This window comes from Drosophila subobscura, chromosome O, assembly GCF_008121235.1.
Source record: "Drosophila subobscura isolate 14011-0131.10 chromosome O, UCBerk_Dsub_1.0, whole genome shotgun sequence".
Lineage (NCBI taxonomy): Eukaryota > Metazoa > Arthropoda > Insecta > Diptera > Drosophilidae > Drosophila > Drosophila subobscura.
Genome location: NC_048533.1, coordinates 5,976,481 through 5,997,083, shown reverse-complemented (window position 1 = coordinate 5,997,083; position 20,603 = coordinate 5,976,481). Strand labels below are relative to the sequence as shown.

General features: G+C 45.9%; 8 protein-coding genes across 8 annotated transcripts; 2 read left to right on the top strand and 6 right to left on the bottom strand.

Annotated features, from left to right (window-relative positions):
* Positions 1-1,225: 1,225 nt before the first annotated feature.
* On the bottom strand, positions 1,226-3,903 carry LOC117898149 (arrestin domain-containing protein 17). The gene is made up of 5 exons (XM_034807348.1): positions 3,748-3,903; positions 3,063-3,191; positions 2,788-3,006; positions 2,157-2,733; positions 1,226-2,098 (listed from the first exon to the last, which is right to left on the bottom strand). The coding sequence occupies exons 2-5, from the start codon at positions 3,117-3,119 to the stop codon at positions 1,914-1,916; spliced, it is 1,038 nt and encodes a 345-aa protein (XP_034663239.1). The 5' UTR covers positions 3,120-3,191; positions 3,748-3,903; the 3' UTR covers positions 1,226-1,913.
* A 691-nt stretch (positions 3,904-4,594) lies between these two features.
* Positions 4,595-6,614, bottom strand: LOC117899403 (arrestin domain-containing protein 3). The gene is made up of 4 exons (XM_034809389.1): positions 6,283-6,614; positions 5,829-5,978; positions 4,991-5,770; positions 4,595-4,928 (listed from the first exon to the last, which is right to left on the bottom strand). The coding sequence occupies exons 1-4, from the start codon at positions 6,395-6,397 to the stop codon at positions 4,666-4,668; spliced, it is 1,308 nt and encodes a 435-aa protein (XP_034665280.1). The 5' UTR covers positions 6,398-6,614; the 3' UTR covers positions 4,595-4,665.
* Positions 6,615-6,668: 54 nt separating this feature from the next.
* On the bottom strand, positions 6,669-8,524 carry LOC117899404 (arrestin domain-containing protein 17). The gene is made up of 5 exons (XM_034809390.1): positions 8,322-8,524; positions 8,108-8,257; positions 7,840-8,048; positions 7,174-7,786; positions 6,669-7,110 (listed from the first exon to the last, which is right to left on the bottom strand). Exons 1-5 carry the CDS (start codon positions 8,434-8,436, stop codon positions 6,899-6,901), a joined length of 1,299 nt encoding a protein of 432 aa, XP_034665281.1. The 5' UTR covers positions 8,437-8,524; the 3' UTR covers positions 6,669-6,898.
* Positions 8,525-8,957: 433 nt separating this feature from the next.
* Positions 8,958-10,764, bottom strand: LOC117899406 (arrestin domain-containing protein 2). Its single transcript, XM_034809392.1, has 5 exons — positions 10,424-10,764; positions 10,182-10,331; positions 9,916-10,124; positions 9,264-9,858; positions 8,958-9,209 (listed from the first exon to the last, which is right to left on the bottom strand). The coding sequence occupies exons 1-5, from the start codon at positions 10,533-10,535 to the stop codon at positions 8,980-8,982; spliced, it is 1,296 nt and encodes a 431-aa protein (XP_034665283.1). The 5' UTR covers positions 10,536-10,764; the 3' UTR covers positions 8,958-8,979.
* Positions 10,765-11,098: 334 nt separating this feature from the next.
* LOC117899402 (arrestin domain-containing protein 17) lies at positions 11,099-13,234 on the top strand. Its single transcript, XM_034809388.1, is given in 4 exon segments — positions 11,099-11,264; positions 11,267-11,287; positions 11,712-12,728; positions 12,785-13,234. Coding segments are annotated over 4 exon segments (1,392 nt in total). The 5' UTR covers positions 11,099-11,173; the 3' UTR covers positions 13,048-13,234.
* A 544-nt stretch (positions 13,235-13,778) lies between these two features.
* LOC117899405 (arrestin domain-containing protein 3) lies at positions 13,779-16,426 on the top strand. The gene is given in 4 exon segments (XM_034809391.1): positions 13,779-14,053; positions 14,791-15,140; positions 15,199-15,757; positions 15,806-16,426. Coding segments are annotated over 4 exon segments (1,296 nt in total). The 5' UTR covers positions 13,779-13,941; the 3' UTR covers positions 16,081-16,426.
* On the bottom strand, positions 16,364-18,096 carry LOC117899407 (arrestin domain-containing protein 5). Its single transcript, XM_034809393.1, has 3 exons — positions 17,924-18,096; positions 16,727-17,704; positions 16,364-16,655 (listed from the first exon to the last, which is right to left on the bottom strand). Exons 1-3 carry the CDS (start codon positions 18,033-18,035, stop codon positions 16,501-16,503), a joined length of 1,245 nt encoding a protein of 414 aa, XP_034665284.1. The 5' UTR covers positions 18,036-18,096; the 3' UTR covers positions 16,364-16,500.
* A 340-nt stretch (positions 18,097-18,436) lies between these two features.
* Positions 18,437-20,413, bottom strand: LOC117899401 (arrestin domain-containing protein 3). The gene is given in 5 exon segments (XM_034809387.1): positions 18,437-19,106; positions 19,170-19,815; positions 19,875-19,972; positions 19,975-20,199; positions 20,275-20,413. Coding segments are annotated over 5 exon segments (1,476 nt in total). The 5' UTR covers positions 20,387-20,413; the 3' UTR covers positions 18,437-18,711.
* Between the last annotated feature and the right edge of the window lie 190 nt (positions 20,414-20,603).

Genomic DNA, 20,603 nt, shown 5'->3' with positions numbered 1-20,603 from the left:
AGGGGAACGCCGCTTGGACAGCAGCAAATTGGTCCCGAAACATGTCTATCTGTATTGCCATATGGCACGTAAAGCAAAAGTATCTATAATCCATTAGATGCGGCAAAATCAGCGAAATCAGCTCAAACGAGCGGCAGAATCAATTGCTGGCACTTGACACATGAATAAATGGCTTTTAAAACAGACATTCGAAATAAATTAAATTATAAAATAAAAAAAACTCAGCATTGCCGGGGGATTTGCTCATCGTACAAAACTTGCAAATGCTTCGTGTGCAAGAACCCTTAAAATTGTTATTTATTTTTTCAAACATTTCCTATAACGATTCTGTATGTTATTCCATTCCCTTTGCCGCCTTGGGGCATAATCTCAACTAATTTGCTTTTTCTGTTTTTCCAGTTTCCACACAAACCGAAAAACAAGCAAACGACAGAAATGTAGCTGGAGAACTGTTAATGCCATGGAAAATACATTTACAGCAACAGAATCCCGCACACTGGTTATGCATTTAGTTTAGCCCTGAGTTTGGCACTCGGACATGCCAAAGCCAAATGCCAATTACCACGAAAATGCCATTGAGTAAGCCATTTAAATGCAAGAGGGCCGACAGAGCAGAGCAAACCAGACCAGACCAGACCAGACAGAGCAGCGCCGTTGGAGCTCCTCCGCCGATGGGGCATTCGGCGCGTTGGAAATTACTTAATGCCGCCATTAGGGTACAGCGTATTTGCTTAACTCGATTTGACTTCCGCTACAACCTGGAAACGTGGCCAAAACACGCACACCAACCTCGAGTATCCACCATTCCCTCCACTTTGGTGTGTCTGAGATCCCTTCCTGCGAGACTGTAGTTAGCGTTAACCTCGGGTTTAATGAACGACTAAGGGCATGTATAATACTCACAGCTTGCGTAAAGCTGATTAATAAGTTGGCAAAACTGTTTCCAATATTTAATGCCCGAGTGTCAATTGCATTAAATCCGCTTACACTTCAGGTGCGAATACTCTCTCCGTGCAATGAAGGAAGAGCAGAGGTAGGGGTTTAGCGGTACCAGCAGCAAACAAATGAGAGGTTACGAGAGGGAGCATTCAAACAGATTACCAACTGCAAAGTCGTGTGTGGGAGAACAGGAAAAACAGGGAGTTGGCGGATAGCGGACGGGGTGTGGGGAGCACGGTAAGTACGGGTCTGCTAACAAATGCGCGAATGATAAAAACTAAACATGTCCGTGGCTCTCTGTGGGCGGTCCTTTATTTCTCGTTGCCCGGAATATTGTTATTGTCCCCGGTTGATGGTTGATGGCTTTTTGAGCGTGCCTGGGGCTAAATTTAAGCATTTGCACTAAACACAATAAGGGCAGGTGGGAGTGGGAATACAATCATGATATGTCCCTGAACTTTTGGAACTTTCTAAAGGTACTATCTGATTTTAAATTCCTTCTTTTTTTTGCATGTAAGAGAATTCCGTCTGATGCTGACTGCCGTTACAAAGCAGTTCATTTTAAACATTCGTTTTTGGGACAAAATGTTACGCGATTTTACTTAGTATGAACAGCTATAAAAGTTTGTATAAAAGTTTAATTTTCCATACAAAACACAAGTCTATGGCAAAAATAAATATAACAATTTTGTACGTTATAACTTCATGTTGTACAAATATAACACTTTTAACGAAACAAAGTGTATGAACGTTGCTATAACCCAGTTTTGGCAACAAAATATAAATGTTTCAACCCCCATAACTTCTGTTATACATTACAATCAATCTGTGCTACATATACCAAATGGAACACACCCCCATAAAAAGTCTAAAGCATCAATAACAGTGTAGGGCAGCAAGCAACGGTACCTTAACAGTGCAAGCTTAACAGTGAAAGATGTTCATGGCAAGCAGTGCACTGCTTAGCTGTGCTGTTACTTCTCATAGCTGTGATTTACGAACCCTGCATTCCCCGCATTCGCAGAGCTTGTTGGCGTGGGAGTTGGTATGCTGTACACTGGATACAGGGGAGCAAATTCATTGATGCCAAAGGCATGGATCTCCTCCTCGTTGATATTTCCGCGCGGGGTGTGTCGGGACTCCTCATATTTCGGAGCGACTGAGGAGATTCACGAATATAAATAAAGGAATCATTACGATGTCTTCTAGGCACTCACATGTGTCCCCCTCACGGGGTGTCAAATCGTTGGGCACACTCCCCAGGGCCGTGACCACAGGCAATTCATCTGCAGGACCATCATAGCGGGCACTTCGGCGTGGCGGCTGCTGGACAACAATCCCCGATACGGCCAGGGGCATGGTGCCAATCGTAACTGGCATGATCATCAGCTGTTCCTCGCGGAGACTCTTGATCAGCGCCTGCACCTCCACCTGGTAGGCAATCTGGATGAGATTGCTCAACTCCACACAGGTGGGTGGCGTGGACGGGACGGGCAGGTCAATGGTCAGGGAGCGGGTGCACTGCTTCAGCACGGCATCTCCTTTCGCCCTGGAAATGATGATGCGTTCGACGCGTGCGTGATCGGGACTGAGGCTGAAGTAGCGGATGAGCATAACCAGTGAGAGACGCAGCTCGGAGACGGCCACACTGCTGTTGTTCACCACCACAACGGTGACGGGGATCTTCTGTCCGGGCACATAGCCCGCCTGGGGCAGGTTCAGCTCCAGCTTCAAGGGATCCGTCTTGCAGGGACCGCAGCAGAAGGTGCGATATCCCTCGCTGTGTGCCGCCAACTGGGGAAGGGGCAGGAGAAAATGAATTTCCCCGTCACAAGCATCATGACTTACCCGCAGCTGTGGGGTTTCAAAGTTCAGATCCATCATCTTGAGTACCGTGAATCCCGTGGTATACGCCTGATCGTATTTCCAGGGTCGAATGAGCAATACCTTCACTATGTATCGTATGCAGCCATAGCGACCCTCGAAGGAGGAAGGACACTGGTAGGGCAGCTGGCAGGAAAAATTGTAGTTATGCACCCCGGCCTGTAATGATGTGTCTGTTGTTGTCTACCGGAGGAGATGGAGTTTAAAGTTGATCTCGATCTGATTGTTTTATGACTCACTTTGCTCGGATCCCAGCAGATAGGTGTTGGATGACAGATAGTCTTCTCTGCCAGCATACTGCTTGGTGGATCCCAGACTCTTTTCACTCCATTTCGTGATGGAGTAGCCGACTACCTTGAGTAAGATAGCTGCAAAGAGAAGAGAGAGACAAAAAATATAAGTGTTTATCTTGACAACTAGTTTATAATCTGTTGAGAGAGAGAGAGAGATTAACTTAGTTCCAATCGTAAGTTTGTTACCATGCCCCACCAAGGTACTCAATTGAGTCTTTATATAACAAATAATTTTAATTTGGATATGGTTAAAGTTCTTTCTATTAGTATGGGAGTTTCCTCTTTGCCAAAACCAAAAGTATTTCCGCTCTAATCTTATAATTTGTATATTCCTTTTGGCGTCTTATCAATCAACTTCACACATTCCCCAGACCAAAAGAATTCCACAAGTAAAGTCAATGTCGTCATAAAAACACACAATCCATATGATATATATACATCGCCAGTACATAGTATATATACTCGTATCGTTATCGGGGAAATATTTATAATGCCCTTACTAATCAGCACTAAAATTAAACAATTGAAACACTTTCAGTGCAAACAACTCTCGCAATTAGGCTTGGCCCACTTGGACTCGTACTCCTATTATTATATGTTTAATTGATGTGTTGATGGATCTTTGATGTACCTTGAACTTCCTTGGGTTTGTCGGACTTCAGTGTTACACAGCCACCCACCAGCTGTCCGGCATAGAAGGTGCCATACCTATTATTGTCGAAGCTGATCTCACACGTAACAACCATTTTAGCTTGAGGCAACCGATCCGCGCCACTCACTCGAAACAACGGCTGCGACTAAATTAAATGCACAACTTCTGGACAGGGTCGTGGTGCTTGGTCGTGGTGCGACCGCCTCGTAAGATAAGCGATAAGACCTCCATAGCCGAAGGCGCGAATCGTACTTCTGAGCACGATATGTGACCGTTTGAGAGTGCTCACATCGGGCACCGGGAATGGAAATCGTATAAGAGTTTTGTTAGCGTTTTGTTGTGTGGGGGTGTAAGGGTAAACGACTGGAGAAGTGGATGTTTGACTTGCTATCGCATTTGGGCAGTTGGACCTTGGCAGTGGACACATTTGCTCAAGTATCTTCCATGTTGAAGTGATTTTGATAAGAATTTAGCATTAAAATTAATGTAGAAGCCTAAAAGCGTTGAAGTGCGAACGTCGAACAGAGACGTAGAATGTTATTTGATTTGTATACAATTTTTCAACTGTTTATTTTTCATATTTTCCGATTGTAAGTGTTGCAGAGTAACAAACTGAAAGCACAGGCATCTTCTTCAGTTTTTAGATAGCCTCTCTTACCATCCCACCCATTCTTGGTAAGCCACGAGTAGAGTTTCAAGCACTAGAATCTGTACAAACGCAAAATGATTTTGCTATAAATCTAAACTCAAAACAGTTTTTAAACTTTTTAAATGTACATTAATGGCTATTCTTTTCTTCGTTTTTTTTTCGTTTTATTAACATAGTTCGGCACATATAAAAAATATTCAATATATGCTTTATAATTATCGTTTTCTTTTCTTTTCGTTATCCTCTTTTCAAAGCCAAGTTCCCTTTTCCTTGTCCGCATCCGCAGCTGGATTCACAAAGGCCCTTTCGGCCATATAGTTCTGTGTCCAATCGGAAGGAGGTGGAGCCGTGGGACTTGGTATATCGAAGACCGGATAGAGCGGCTGGTAGACGCTGCCATCGGGATTGAGAGTATTTGGCTGTACGGGCTCTGGATCGTCGTCTGTGTCGTCTTTCTTACTGCTAGAAGCAGCAGATCGCATATGGACAGCCTCCTGGTAGTTGGGAGGAGCTGAAATGGAAAGTGTTACCATTAAAACTCTATCAAAGATTGTATTTTCTTTGAGAACTTACGTATGGAATCATCGACAGCCCAGGGATTGGCGGGGTCTGCTGGCGGAGCGGAGGCCAGTCCCTGAGCATCAAGTGGCTGTTGTGGCATGCCACGTGGCTGAATGTGAACGTGCTGCGACAAGGGCACACTTCCTATGGTCAATGGAACGCTGACCTGCTCGTTCGTGTGGCATCCCTTGACCTGTGCCTCCACCTCCACCTGGTAGGCGATCTGGATGAGGCCGCACAGATTGAAGCACGTCGGAGGAGTGGCAGGAACCCTGAGCTCGTAGTTGAACAGCTTCTTGCAGTTCCTTGCCACGGAATCCCCCTTGACGGTGTTCAGGATGTACCGCTCGAAGGTGGAGTTCGGCATCGATGGGGGCTTGCTGTGATAGGTGACCAACATGACGAGGGTGACCATCAGTTGCTCCACCGGAATGTGACTGTCGTTGGTCACCAGCACGCTCAGGGGTACATTCTGTCCGGGCACAAAACCTGTCTGCGGAAGGGTCAGCTGCAGAGCCAGCGGATCCGAGGTACACGGCCAGCAGCAGTAGGTCTTCGAGGTCTCACTGTGTGCGGGCACCCTCAGCAGGGGACTGTCAAAGTTCAGGTCCATCACTTTGAGTACAGTGAAGCAGCGCGTGTAATTCTGATCAAATTTCCATGGCCTGACCAGCGTGACACTCGTCATGTAGCGAACTCTTCCATGGGTGCCCTCAAAGGAGGAGGGACACTCTGTGGGTATCTGACAGGCAAAGTTGTAGACATGTACACCGGGTTCAATGGAACATTGGCCTGGCGAAGAGGATGTTCTCAGTATAAAACACTTGCAGAAAGATCAGTGATCACTTACTGCTCAAATTGGAACCCACAAGGAACGTCTTGGATGCTATATAATCCTCACGGCCATAGAATGTGCGTCGTGCCTTGCGGCGCCTGGCATTGCCACCTCTCCTCTCGCGCCAACGGGTCTCCGAATAGCCATTTATATTCAATGTGACGGCTGCAAAAAATGGGTGAAAGCCCAAATTTAATTCCAATTAATGCGAATTCATTGAATATTTAAAAATAATTTTAATCTTATCGCATGCAAATATTTATCAGATATCAGAACAGGCCCTGTTTTTGCGCTAGATTTCGCACGTGTGGTCGATCCTCTCAAACAGAATTACTCCCATAAATAATATGATTCATAGGTTGCTCTTGAATCTCTGGTGTAAAAAGCGTTAGACTGCACTTCAAAATTTCAGCGATAAGATAAACGATCCATGAGTCATGAGCTAAACTCAAAGAAATGCCATGCCTACCTTTCACCAGCTTCACTTTGTCCAACTTCAGAGTAACTCTACCCGTAAGAACTTGGCCCCCGAAATACGTTCCATGGGGATTGTTGTCGAACTCGATTTCACAGGTTACAGTCATAATGGAGTAACCTCGAAGTATCTGTATCTGTAGCTGCGTATCTGTGTATCTCTATTGCCTTGTGGCCAGCACGTAGCACAACTGATTTGATTTTAATGCCAACTTATGTATGTTCTTTCCACAATATTTGCTCTCCGCAAGCGGTTCTCCCCCGCAATAGATCGGTTTGGCACACTCTCTGGTTTTTGGCGCAGCAGCGATAAGAGTGGAGGGAACCCGCCCGGTTGGCTGCCAGAAACAAACTGAGAATGAAACAAATACTGCGCTGGGGTTATACTCGTATTGTATCATATATTGGTAGCCGCAATGGCCAGGCCAGGCCATTTCATTTCTTTATCTTATCTCTGTCACAATTTTGAATTATTCTCGTACACATTTCATACAAAGAGACCCTGTTCAAGGTGTGCAAAATACACAATCCTTCATGGGGGGCTACCCTTGAAAAATGTTAGAATTTGGTGTATCAGTTTTCCAATTTTCTTCTTCTGAAAAGTGGCTTCTTCACTTCTTTTTCTCTTCGGAATATCCTGCGGGGTCTTCCTTCTTCTCTTCTGCCTGATATTCCTGCTTCTCCTTTGCTGGAGTTGTGGAATCAAAAACAGGGTACAAAGGCTTATAGGGCAATCCACCCAAGGGTTCGGCATCTGCTGACATTAGCTTGGACTTCTCTGCATCAGGACGTATGTGCATGGCCTCTGAATAGCTAGGAGGAGCTGTGGGATAAAAAATATCATTTTAGTAACTCAAAAGCAAAAAAATGCCATATTGAAGCGTACCAATTGAAGGATCCTCCTCCCACGGACTGACTGGAGCACTTGGACCTGCAGCACCTTCCACACATTCGTGGCAATCGCTGGGAATCAAAGTCAATGCTCCTGGATCTGGCACCAGGGGCTTCTCCTCGTCCTCCTTCTCCTGTGTCAGTGCTTGCCGTGCGTGCGCTGATTGGGGCGCACCACAGATGGTCACAGGCACGTAGAGTGTGGCATTGACATGCATTCCCTTGACTTTGGCCACCACTTCGATCTGGTAGGCAATCTTGATGATTCGACACAGATGGAAGCACGTGGCCGGGGTGGAGGGCACTTGCAGCTGGAATTCGAATTGCTTTCGGGTGTTTCTCAACACGCCATCGGACCTCATTTTCACAACGGAGAAGCGCTCCATGTTGCTGCCACAACCCAAGTCGCTGAAGTAAGTGACGATCATGGCCAGGCTCACTTTTAGCTCCTGCACCTTGATGTTGCTGTCATTACCCACCAAAAGAGACAGGGGCACCATTTGGCCAGGATAAAAGATTGATTGAGGCAGCGTTAGCTCCAGACTCAAGGGATCCGACTTGAAGGGCCAGAAGCCAAAGGTCTTTGCGGACTTTGCCTGCACTGGAACCTAAGTAAAAAGTTGATTAAAACTCAGTGCACTTTTCTTGATGAAAAACTCACGTGTGCCACAGAATTATAGGTGAACAAGTCCTTTGTTTGCAGAACAGTGAAAGCGCGAGAGAACAAACTGTCGTACTTCCAGGATTGGACGATATTCACACCAATCCTATAGCTAATACGACCAATGTTACCCTCGAACGAAGAGGGACAATGGGAGGGTATTTTGCAAGCAAATTGGTATGTCCTAGTACCAGGCTCAAAGGGGGATTCTGACAACGGTTAAATGCACATGAAGCTAAGAGTTTTGACTGTCAAGTTATAATCTTACCAGCGCTGGTACTCGAACCGAAGAGATACACCTTGCTGGACATAAATTTTTCGAATCCACTGTACGACTCTGAGGTGGATTTGTTATTCGAGTCCGTCCTGCTCTCTGTCCAGTTGGTCTCGGCAAATCCTCTGACCTTTAGAAAAATGCCTGATAAGGGGGTTGGAAATTATTTAGGAATCTAATGTGAAGTACTCATTGCTCCCACACTCACCCTTGACTTGTCTCAATGTATCCGTGCTGAGCGTCACCTGACCAAAAATCGTTTGTCCGGCATAGTAAACCCCATGGGTATTGTTATGAAATAGAATTTGGCAAATGATTCCCATGATTCAATATAGAGATATCGTTGATTTATAATATTTGATTTAGAATCTAACTGGCTGGATTTGAGGGCTGTGTCCTCTTCGATGGGTAATAGCGAACTGACGATAGCTGCCCTCTTTCTAGTTCTTTTTGATGGTGGATTTTGAGTTATCTTATCAAAGCGATCATAAATATAATTCTTGGTAAACGAAATAACAAGTTTCTTTTACATTGAACACCCGCTCGCTTACAGCAACAAACAAAAGTGTGCGAAACATTATCAGTTGTACCCATGATAATGATAAGAGCAGATAACCAAATTACCAACTAAGGGGGTTTTCGGCTTTTCGAATGGAAAATGCTTTATTGCTGGGGGAAGAATTGAGTCATTTGAAGGCACAGCACTTCACTCCACTCAAATAACTTTGGAGAGGCACCTGCTTCACCGATAGAAATATTGTTAACGTCATGACTTCTTGTCTGTGAGTAAAAGACTAGCAACGAACGCATAAAGTTGCCTTGTTTATTAGATATATTTTAATTTTATTTTATTACACAAATATTCCTTACAACCAAGTGCTTCTATCGATGTCCTCGTTGACAAATCCTCCTTCAGTCTGATAGCCTTTTGGTCTCTCAATAGCATTTTCCATTTCACTGGTCAGATCAAAGACGGCATACAAAGGCGTGTACACAATTTCCTCCGTCTGTGCCTTCTTCTGGGATTTTTTCTTCGACTTGGAAGACCGTTGCCGATCTGGTCGTATGTGTTTGGCCTCGTTGAAGTTTGGTGGAGCTATAAACACACAAAACATCACTAGAATTTGTAATTAGGCAAGTAGCTACTCACTTATGGAGGGATCAGCTGCCCAGGGACTGGGTGGACAAGCTGCCGCATCAACTGCTTCTTCCTGTAACAATATCAGAGCCTTGGCATCCACTTCTGGTGGCAATGGATCTCCCTCCCAGGTTCTGGGCTGCTTCTGCAGCTGTTTGGTCAGCGGTACGCTGCCTATGGTCACTGGCATATGAACACTTTGGCCCGAATGACAGCCCTTGACCTTAACCTCAGCCTCCACCTGATAGCCGATCTGAATGATGCTGCAAAGGTTGAAGCAGGTCGGCGGTGTGGCTGGGACTTGCAGATCAAATGTGAATTGTTTTCGACTGTTTTTCGAGACACCCTCGCCCGTTTTCTCAGCCACCACAAAGCGGTCCTTGTTGGTGTCCGCACAAGGGGGCCGACTGTAGTAGATCACCACCATGGCCAATCGGACGGTGATCTCCTCAATCTGTATGTGACTGTCATTGGAGACAAGAACACCCATGGGTATAGTCTGTCCTGGCACAAAGCCCCCTTGGGGCAAGGAGAGGCGAAGACTCAGTGGCTTCGAGGTGCAGGGAATACAGCAGTAGGTCCTCTGGGACTCGACTTGAGTGGGAACCTAAAAGACAGAAGAGATCTGAATCTTAGGGAGATTTCTACACCGATATGTACGTACCCTCAACATCAGGCTCTCCGTGTTCAGGTCCATCACTTTGAGCACAGTGAAGCAACGATTAAAGTTCTGATCAAACTTCCAGGGACGTAGAAACATAACATTTACAATGTAACGCACACGACCATAAGTGCCCTCGAAAGATGAGGGACATGTCAAGGGTATTTGGCAGGCAAATCGGTATGTACTTGTTCCAGGTTCAATTTGCACTTCTAAAATGGATAGATAATACTCCAGATTCCATATTTTCCGTCTCTTTTGTTACTTACCTACGCTTGAAGATGATCCATGGAGATACGCCTTTGTGGCTAGATAATCCACATGTCCATTGAACGACGAGCCACTTGATTGGTCTGCCGAATCGTATTCGGGATCTGCCCAATGTGTTTCAGCATACCCTTTGATTTTAAGAACCACAGCTGAATATAGAACAGACATTTATCAGTGGATTATTTTGTTAAATAATTTTGGAAACCCACCAAAAGTTCCCCTTCAAACAGATGTGACTCACCTTTTACCTGTTTCACCTTGTCCGTTTGGATCACAACTTGTCCAGAGATCACCTGTCCGGCATAGTAAATCCCCTGGGCATTGTTATTAAACTGTATCTCACAGATTACCATACTTTAGATTGATTTCTGGCGATGATCACGCAACGAGTAAAATATTTTCTGTGGCCTTTCTGTATCGTCGTCAACCTGCAAACTGAAGACAACCCCTGGCATTATTTATATTTCACTTTTTTGGCCAACATTTTTTGTCTGTGTTTTTTTATCTTATCAATGCGATAATTATTTATGTATTTAAACAGTTAATTTATTATACTTCCATAGAAGTATTTACATGTGTAACTGCTGGACATGAAATGATATGAGGAAAAAGATTGATGGTGCCTCCATGTTGCCTCCAAAGATAGCCATATAAATGTATAATTATCAGGGGGCTGTAATCTCTAACGTTTACCCCTCATTGAGTCCATTCAATTTTCCCAGAAAATTGCAGAGTACAAATTTCCACTCAAAACTTAACTCTCTCTCTCTGACTCTCTGATTTTTTGCACTCCCCTAGGTAAAACATTTTGTGTGGGCTTTGTAGAGAGTTAGTGGGGGCGATAAGATAATGCCAAGCCCCAGTCAATATTTGTTACGGGTGCGCATAGGCCAGGCTAAAACCAGAGATAGCCTCAGTCTACGCTGAGCAACGAGCGTGTGAGGATTGCTCACAAGGAAACCCGGATAGCTGGCGGAACACCATCGTCGAAATGTCGAAAAACTGCATGATAACATTCGATCAGAATGAGCATGGTACCTACTTCACCGGACAGGTGATAACCGGAAAAGTGATTGTCAATCTGACAAAACCAAGAAACTGCGTGGTAAGTAAATCAGGATGGGATCAGGACTCAATCCCTACCCTTTGCACATTTTATTAACAAGTTCCAGTGGCTGTTGCTTATCTGCTGTGGGCGTATCTTATCTCCTTGGATAAATTGGGGTTTCGCAAAACCATTTCTAAAAACCATTCAAATGGGTAATTTAATGATAACCACAGCGGCGAATGTATAAATGTCTGATAATTGATGATGCCACACATCAGGGTGCGCGCGTAGGGGGATATACCTACAAACCTACAGACAAAAGTGATTTAATTTTATAGAAATTCAGTTCAGGAAATGCCAGACGGTGTTAGTCATTTATATTTTTTGAAGAAGGCATTAATTGCAGTATTCTGACACTGCCTTTTATCTTTAAGATAAAGTGAAAACATTTCGTTTTAATGCTGTTCCTTCTTTTTGCCAGGAATCAAACTGCAAATCAGCGGCTATGCCTTGGCCCAGTGGAGGGTTCGAAGACGTGGCAAAGCCATGCCCATACAGAATCCCAAAAAGAGAACCAAACACTTGTTCAGTGGACGTGAGGATTACATTGCCTCCACCACATATCTAATGGGATCGGAGCAGGGCAGCTGCTTCAACATCGATGCCGGCACGTACACCTACACCTTTGCCTGTCCCATACCCAGCCATTGCCCATCCTCCTTCGAGGGAGCCTACGGACACATACGGTACCTGGCAAAGGTCACATTTCTGAAGGCAGGCGCCTCCAATCGCACCCACAATGTCGGCTTCACTGTACTCAAGCTGTTGGATCTGAATCAGGAGAGCAAGATGCTCCGTGAACCGGCGAGCAATGAGGCCCTCGAATACTTCTGCATGTTGCACACACATCCCGTGGAGCTGAAGGTGACACTGCAGCAGCAGGGCTATGTCCCGGGACAGTTTATGCTGATCCACGCCCAGGTGCGCAACGACTCCAGCTCCGATTGCAAGAAGCTGTTGATTATGATCCATCTGCGGGCCACCTACACGGCGGATCAGCCCTCGCTGCGCACCACATCCGAGAAGATCATGTTGGTCAAGCGCGAGTGTGGACCCGTAGCCCATCATGCCCAGAAGATCTACACGGAGACGCTGCGCATTCCGGCCACGGCGCCCACCTGCGAGCACCTCAGCAAGGTGGTAAGAGTGTCCTATGAGGTGCGGGTGGTGGCCGTAATGAACTGGTTGATGTCCAACCCGAGGGTCGTAATACCCATTACCATTGGGAATGTCCCTCTGTCCACAGCGGGTCCCTCGTTCCCAGAGACTCCGCTTCCATCGGATTTGCCCTGCACATCCACCCGAGCCATGGAACTCTCCCAAATGGGAATGGGAGTAAATAATTCTGGATACGAGCGGAGCGAGTCACTGGAAGATTTCGAGCTGCCAGAGGATGGCGATGACGAGCTGGACACAGATGAATTCGTCGCCGATTTACGTAGGTCCCATTGAACGATTCCCAAAAATATCTTCATTAATTTGTTATCCCCACAGCTCCTCCAACATACGAACAGGCGATTTTCATGTCCACCGACATCGCCGACACAGACGCCAATACCGTGAGCGAAGCCTCTCAGTTTACGCCACGTTATCCCGTCTTCGACGTGGACACCTTCCAGACGCCACCACCAAATCCGCCCCAGAAGAAGCGACGTCGTCGTCGCCGAAGACCAGCCGAACCGGGCCAGCAAAAGACAGCAAATCCGGAGAAGCAACAGCTGGAGAAGCAGCCAGTCGAGTCTCCCGTGCAGATTTGACGCGGGCGCTTATCACGGGAAATCACAACGATATCTTATCTCTTCAGCAGTATTTTGCTTCGTATTTCGGTGTCCCAAGACCCAAGAACTAACCAAACTGTTAACATACATCTATACATATACTATATATACCAAAAGATACCCCCACATACGAAATGTTAAATAAACAAACAAGGGTATAAATGTGTCTACCACGACTGCGATAAAATAATTCTGTATTCAGACGCAAAAATATTAAAGCTTATCGAAGCGTTGAAAAAATATTTGCATTATATCAAAATTATGGCACTTTAACCTTTGATTAATACGGAGAATATACAAGCTCCTAGGGCTTATAATTGATATGATTTTTTTTCTCTAATCTCAAGTAAATATTTATAATTGAATTCCAGGGCAACCCTAAAAGAGCGAACCTACAATGTCGCGCAGCTGTTTCTGATAGTTGAGCTTTTTCCAGCTTAAAATATCATTTAATTTTTTGAGATATTTTGTTTGTTTATGTCTTGACCTCCAAATTCGTAGCAAAAACTCAAGAATATCAGTGTAAAAACAAAAAACGGCCTACACAATGTGACGTAGCTTTGGGAGAGCGCTTTCAAAGCTTTCGCTCTCTCTCTCCATCTCTCTCTTTCCGCTACTGATGATGTCACGCAAGCTCCAGCACTCTCTCTGTCCTCTCTCAGAGATTCGTTCTGAAACATATTTACCCGCTCCAATATCTCTTTTTCATTTTTAATTTCATTTTCGTTTCGGTCGCGTCGGTTGTTTGGTCTGGTTTTTGCGTGCATACAGAATAAATATAATCCAAACATGTGCCTTTAAAATTTGACCAATTTGTAATTAGATTGCGACACGCCATTGGGAAATTAAGTTTAGTTGAATTTAAAGGCCAAAATGCCAACAGTGTGCACATTTGAGCTGGATCACAGCGATCCAATTTACTATAGCGGCGAGGTAATCAATGGACGCATTAATCTCCATACAGACTCCAACAAGTCGGTAAATGGTAAGGCGATAACTATTATGAGGCAAGACAACGAACAATCTCTGTATTCTACCTTATCGTTAAAGTGATAAGAAATGTTTCTATGAAGCTTGTGTGTAAAAAGCTATAAAAACTGGTTTAAAAGAATGTTAACAAGTGAAAACCAGTTACCAGATTACGATATAAATGATTACGTTTTTGTATCTATAGGGAATTCCTTATAGTTGTATGACTATATGAGCCTAGGGAACACCCTATTACACATCAAAAGATTTTCTATATCCGAAAAAAAAGCTTAGAATAACTGTATGTATGTACATACAGACATACATATGTAGACACATATGAAATTGCTAAGCAACAAGTCGAAAAATGTCATGGCACAGTGGGATTCAAATGCTCTAACCACTTATAATTGGTTGCTTGGCTTGAATGCAAAGTTTGTTGACATTCATCCCACTGTTTGCATATCGACGCGCGAAACGAAATGAATCGAACGGAACGCCAGCCGGCGGAATAGGAAGCACAAAGAGGAACAGTTAATAAAAATAAAAGTACAGTGTTGCCTCGCGCAAGTGAAAACACCAAAGCAGGAACATTTGATCGAGTGAAACAAAATATTATAACATGACAAAGTTTACTTGTTGCTCTTCAATTACCGAAAACCTATTGGAAACCTGTTTCATATTAGTTTTAATCCCGCTATCGAATGTGCCCTGTGTATGTGGTGAAATGATTTACTTTTCTCTCCCTTACAGAGGTCTATATACTCTTTCGTGGCGAGGCAAAAGTGAGTTGGAACGAACACAAGACGAGGACCAGCAATGGCAAGACGCAACATTACACTGAAAATTATCGGGGCAAGCAAACGTATTTGAGAACCCGCACCCAAGTGTTCGGATCAGGAGATCTGCCTTCTGGCGACCACCAGTACACCTTCTGCATATCCCTGCCACTGGATTGCCCGACATCGTGCGATATGAAATACGGAAAGATCTTCTATGAGATCTCTTTGGTCATCGATAAGCAGTGGGGCTTCAATAAGGACTTTAAGCAGCCACTGACGGTGATTCAAACCTACAACCTAAATATTTCCCCAGATTTGTTGGTAAGAATATGCATATAGAGATCTGATCCATCCACTAATATATTCCTGCCCTCCATAGATACCCCTAGTTCGCGAGGATGTTAAGTATTTCTGCTGTTGGCCCTGCACATCAGGACCGGTTCTGTCCACCCTCACCATACCCTTTGGTGGCTATGCGCCCGGCCAGAAGATTCACTATAGCCTGGAGATAGACAACAAGTCGGGGGCCTATGATTTGGATGGCTTCGAGCTGCAGCTGAAACAAGTAAGCCTGTTCAAGGCCCAAACTCCGCATTACAAGACGCGCGATATCGACAAGAGACTCTATGGCTGCTGCAAGGGAGAGCGAGTGCTGCGTTTCTCCAAGCGCGTCATCAATGGTACCCTGCTCATTCCGTCAGTGCCGCCCACCACAAGGACTGACTCCATCATAGCCATCAGCTACAGGGTACTCTTTTCAATCAAAATGGGCGACTGCCACATGGACGCGGAGTTCGATGTTCCCCTTGTGATTGGAACCATACCACTGGCGCAGAGCGCTGAGGATCCCACACACGTGGCCGAATGGATACCGCATACGCCCGACACACCCGCGGGAGCGACTGGTGGGGATATGCCACCTAGCTATGAGAATTGTTGTTTTTCTGATATTTTTGTAGCAGTTTTTCCTTTTGTTTTGCCCTCAGAGCCGCCCACCTTTGAAGAGGCCACAAACCTTGGCGACAGGTTCATCGACACGGACGTGGACGAGCAAAATCCTACGAATGACTTCATACCCCGCTATCCCATGTACACGAACTTTGCCCAGCCCACGGCACCGCCAGAATCGAACGACTCCCCGCTCCCCTCTGATGTACCTATTCTGTCCCTGCCCCATGGCGCCACTGCCCCACCTAATGCAGAGAGCTCGAATGGAGCCCCAGAAAGGGGTACATCTTATGGTTGGACTGCCAGTGCATAGGAGTCAGAAGTCAGAAGTTGTGATAAATAAGAATCTTGATTGTCGGGCGATTCATTTTAAGATATTTTTTTTGCATTTAATGCGCCCCTAGGTATGCAAAATACGGCTTTGAATGCTTTCAATTAGTATGTTTATTTCGTTTTAGTTTAAATGATTTAATGTACTTTTAAGAACTCTTCTATGCACTATGATCATTGATAATTAAGACCAAGGCGCTGGCGTATGACTCACGACCCATGTCAGGATAAGATATACTCCCACACAATGCTAAAAAAGCAACACATTTCATATTGTTTAGGTATATTTTCGTATACAGAACACTCTCAAATATATGCACATATATTTGAATAAGTGATCCCAATTTTAAATGAATTTCCTTATTGTTAAAATAAATTATATGTGAATAAGTACACTCCCCACTCAATGGGCTGCAACTTCTTCCTGGGCCTGGTTCTGGTCCAGTTCATAGTATAGATAGCGTGGCCTAAAGTCCAGATTCTCCCCGGACAGAGCATGCTTGTTGGTTTTGTTCAAATTGGTGGCCGTCATAAATTCCGCCTCGCGAAAATTGGAGGCTATAAAAAAGGTAGGGTAGGGTGAACATTAACATGCCTCAAATCAATCAAAATCAAAATAGACAACATACCCAATGAGGTCATGGAAACGCTAAAGTCGGGAGCCAATTTCGTGGCTGTGTCCGGCGTGGGCGACTGTTCCGGGGCTGAGGCTACCAGGGGATCCATTGACCGGATGGCGTTCGGACACGGTGGCGTCACATTGCCTATGGTAAGGGGAATTTGCGCCATGATGGAGCGCTTCTCCTGCTGCGTGCGCACCAGGACTTCTACCTCGTAGTTGATCTGCAGGCAGGCGCAGGCCGCCGAGGATAATGTGGCCGGCGTCTGTGGCACTTGGAGCATATGAAGATGTTGGAAATGCTCCAGTTCGCTGCGGGGCAGGCTGGCCAGCTCGTGGCCGCTGCTCAGAAGGGTTTGCCTCTCCACTTTGATATCGCGGCGCTTTGGCTTGTTCCTCTGCAGGCCCACATAGGTGCTCACCATATTGAGCTTGTAGACGACCTCCTTGAGCGGCAGCTGCTGGGGATTGTGCAGCTTCACATGCACTGAAATACCTGCCCCAGGGGAGTATCCCTGGCGGGGAATTTGTAGGTGCAGCTGCAGGGGTCTCTGCCAGAACTTCATCCGTGGCGTCTGCTCCAGGCACTGTACCTCGCCACTTCTAGACTCCTTGCACAGTTCGCTCTCGGAGTACACCTGCAGCTGGCGTATGTGAATCACATCTATGGGTCGATCCGCGCTGCTGTGAATGAGCAGCTGCAAAGTGTATCGAATGTGTCCATGGGGCCCCTCGTAGCTGCTGGGGCAATTCTTGGGCAGCTTCACATGGAAACCATAGCTGTAGGTGCCGGCCTCCATGAGCTGCGGCTGGGCCGCCTCCGATCCCACAAAATAATCGATTTTGGCAAAGTAGTCCACACGATTCTCAAAAGCCAGAGGCTGCTTTTCCACCTGAAGATTTTTCTGCTCGGACTTCTTGGGTTTCCCTGCCTTTTGGGCCTTCAGCCATTCAGTGAGTGCAAATCCATTTGCCTCCAGGGAAATGGCTGCAAAATTAATAAAACGAAATGAAGCACTTTGGTAGACTCGGCACTAAACAATGATAAGGCTATCAACCTTGGTAATCAATATATAAAGCCACTTTCACTCTTTATCAGCCATACCATAAATGGAACTTGATCTTGATCCACGGTGACTCACAACGCACTTGAGGGGTCTTATCATTGGAGGAGTACCCCCATGAGTCACCCAAAATGGTTTCTTACCTTTTATTAGGGCACGCTCCGTTAGGGTTAGGTATATGTGACCATTAACTGTCTCCCCGGCACGATATACCCCACTGGGGCTATCCAATTGCATGTCACAGCGGTGGTTCATTCTGTCTGACTATTGACTCTCTTGACTCGACGACTGTTCGGTGATGTCTGCCACTTGTCGACAATATGTTCGCCCATTAAATCAGCCGAACTGTTCGGTCTTATCGGTTGTGCTATACGAGGTGTGAATGCTACCAGCGATACCATGGTTATTATCGCCTCTATCTAATCACCAACGCGGAGTCTTGGACTTCACTGTCATTCCGTTATCGCTTTTGGCCAACAATTTATAATTTAATTAAAATGCATTACATCAAGTGTCAGGTGTAGCATACATACGGGGCGAGAGTCCCGCTTCTACTAACGATTCAAGGACGATCCAATTAACAAATTGATTTGTATGTAAAGGTATTCATATATATCCATATATTTATTGTCCAATGATGAACGATTTAGTCTGTACTTAGGATAATTATTGTGGTAAATGTAATAAATCGAATATACTTGGATGTAAAAAAGCAATGAGTTATACTAAGCTAGAAAAATGTATGTTTTTGGCACTTCAATTAAGTTCGATTCGCTCTCTAATCCTAGTACGACGGACTCGGATCCACCCTAAAAAATATATTTGTGGTTTAAGCCTTTTGGTTTGAACACTTATGTTACTTAGGATGTTAATACGTATATCGCTATGTACGATCTAATGATCCAATGATCATTTTAAGACACTTTCATTCCTAAAACAGATGCTCATCCTGAATGGCCTCTATCTGGCGTGGGCGTGGACGTGGCTGATGAACTTGTGCTGGCTCCACCTCCACCTGCACCTGCACCTGCACTTCGTTTGCATGCTCAGCCTCTAGTTCTACTTCTTCGGACAGTGGACCACATAGGGAACCAAAGGTGTCCAGACTGCGACCCGTTTGATCGGTGTTCAATGAGCCATACGAACGATACAGCTGCATATCCAGACCGGAGTCCTCCATGCCCTGTGCCGGGGCTCGACCTATGAAGGTGCTAAAACCCGGAAATTTGGGCAGATGGATTTGATGGAGGATTACATGCTGGCCACCATGACTTTCCAAGGTCTGTTGACTGCCTGCAAGAGTGGCAAAGCTGAAGGAAGGTGGCACTGTAAGGGAAATAGAGAAGAAAATTAGATTCGAAAACCTCTCTTCGATTGCTTTATACTCACGGCAACTGTCGTACGAGGGCGGCTCATCATCATCTATTCCCTGATGTGCATCCGTAGCCGCCTCCGGGACCGTCTCCTCTTCCTCGGCCACCACTGGCGGACGGGGTGACACTCGCTCTATCAGTCGCTGCCTCTCCGGGGTCGTTGTCCTCGCCGTCGGTTGTGTGGTGTGGACAGAGCTACGCAAATGCTGCAGCGATGTGGTGCCCACAATAATGGGCACGGACAAATCCGTGTCGTAGTGAAAGCAGCCCGTCTTTAGCTTCACCTGCAGAGTGTAGTGCAGAAAGACAATGTAATTGGGATTCAGGGTGGAACGGGGCGTGTCCATGGGCACACAGATGCTGGACTCATACACTCGCTTGGACAGCCGCAGGGTGCGATCCGTGATCAGTTCCTTGGTCAGAGTTTTGGTAAAGAAGTTTCGCTTCACGGGTTTGCGAGAGAGAAAGACAAAGTGCTGCTTGATGGAGACCTCCACGCCGATGATGTCGTAGTGCGGCGATTGATTGTCCACCTCCAGGCGGAAGGGCACCTCCTGCAAGGGCGTGAACCCAGAGGCAGGTAATGCCAGGGTGGAGCAAATCGGACCCGAAACGCAGGGCCAATGGCAAAGAAATTTGACGTTCTCATCCTTGACGGGTAGCTGCAGACAGATGGAGTTTTAGATGTTACAGAAAACTCTCTAGAGTTCAACGAACCCACCGCAAACTCTGTATTGAAGTTAAGGTCCAGTGTCTGCACCACTGTGATGGGCTTGCGAAAGACCTCATCGAATCCCCAGGGCTTGTCGATGGTCAGGAGATGGTGTAGGCAATGTAGCCATAGGGACCCTTGCAGCTGCTCGGACAGTCGGGTGGGATGCGCAGTGTCAGGACATAGACATGGACGCCAGCACGGAACAGGGTGTTGTCAAAGACATTGGTGCGGGAGTGTAAGTATTGCTGATGGCCCGAATAGTTGGCCGTTTCACTCTTCCCGCTCATTGTCCACTGAACCTTGGCCTCGCCCTCCAGTGTCACATAAACCGCTGGGAAATTAATGTAGTTTATTGTGGTGCCTTTATGTTCATTTTATATTCCTTTATGATATGTGTACGGCTCACCATTGACACGCTTCACCTTATCCGTTCGTAGCAGAATGCGTCCGCTTATGTACTCGCCGCTGTTGTAGATGGGATTCAGGCGATCCAGCTGAAAAACACAGGTGGTGGGCATGGCTATGGCTGCGCTTCACAGTTTTCACTTCCACTGCATTCGAAAGGAAATCAACAAAAGAAAAAACCGCAGAGAGACGAACCCAACTTCCACACAGCCAGACGCGCACTGAGCTCTCTCTCCGGCACGGACCTCTTTGTGTTGGCATACAGCATCCGCCACTGCCGCCACCACCATCGTCTTTCAGGCTTTCTCTTTTTCGGGGGTTTGGGGCAGC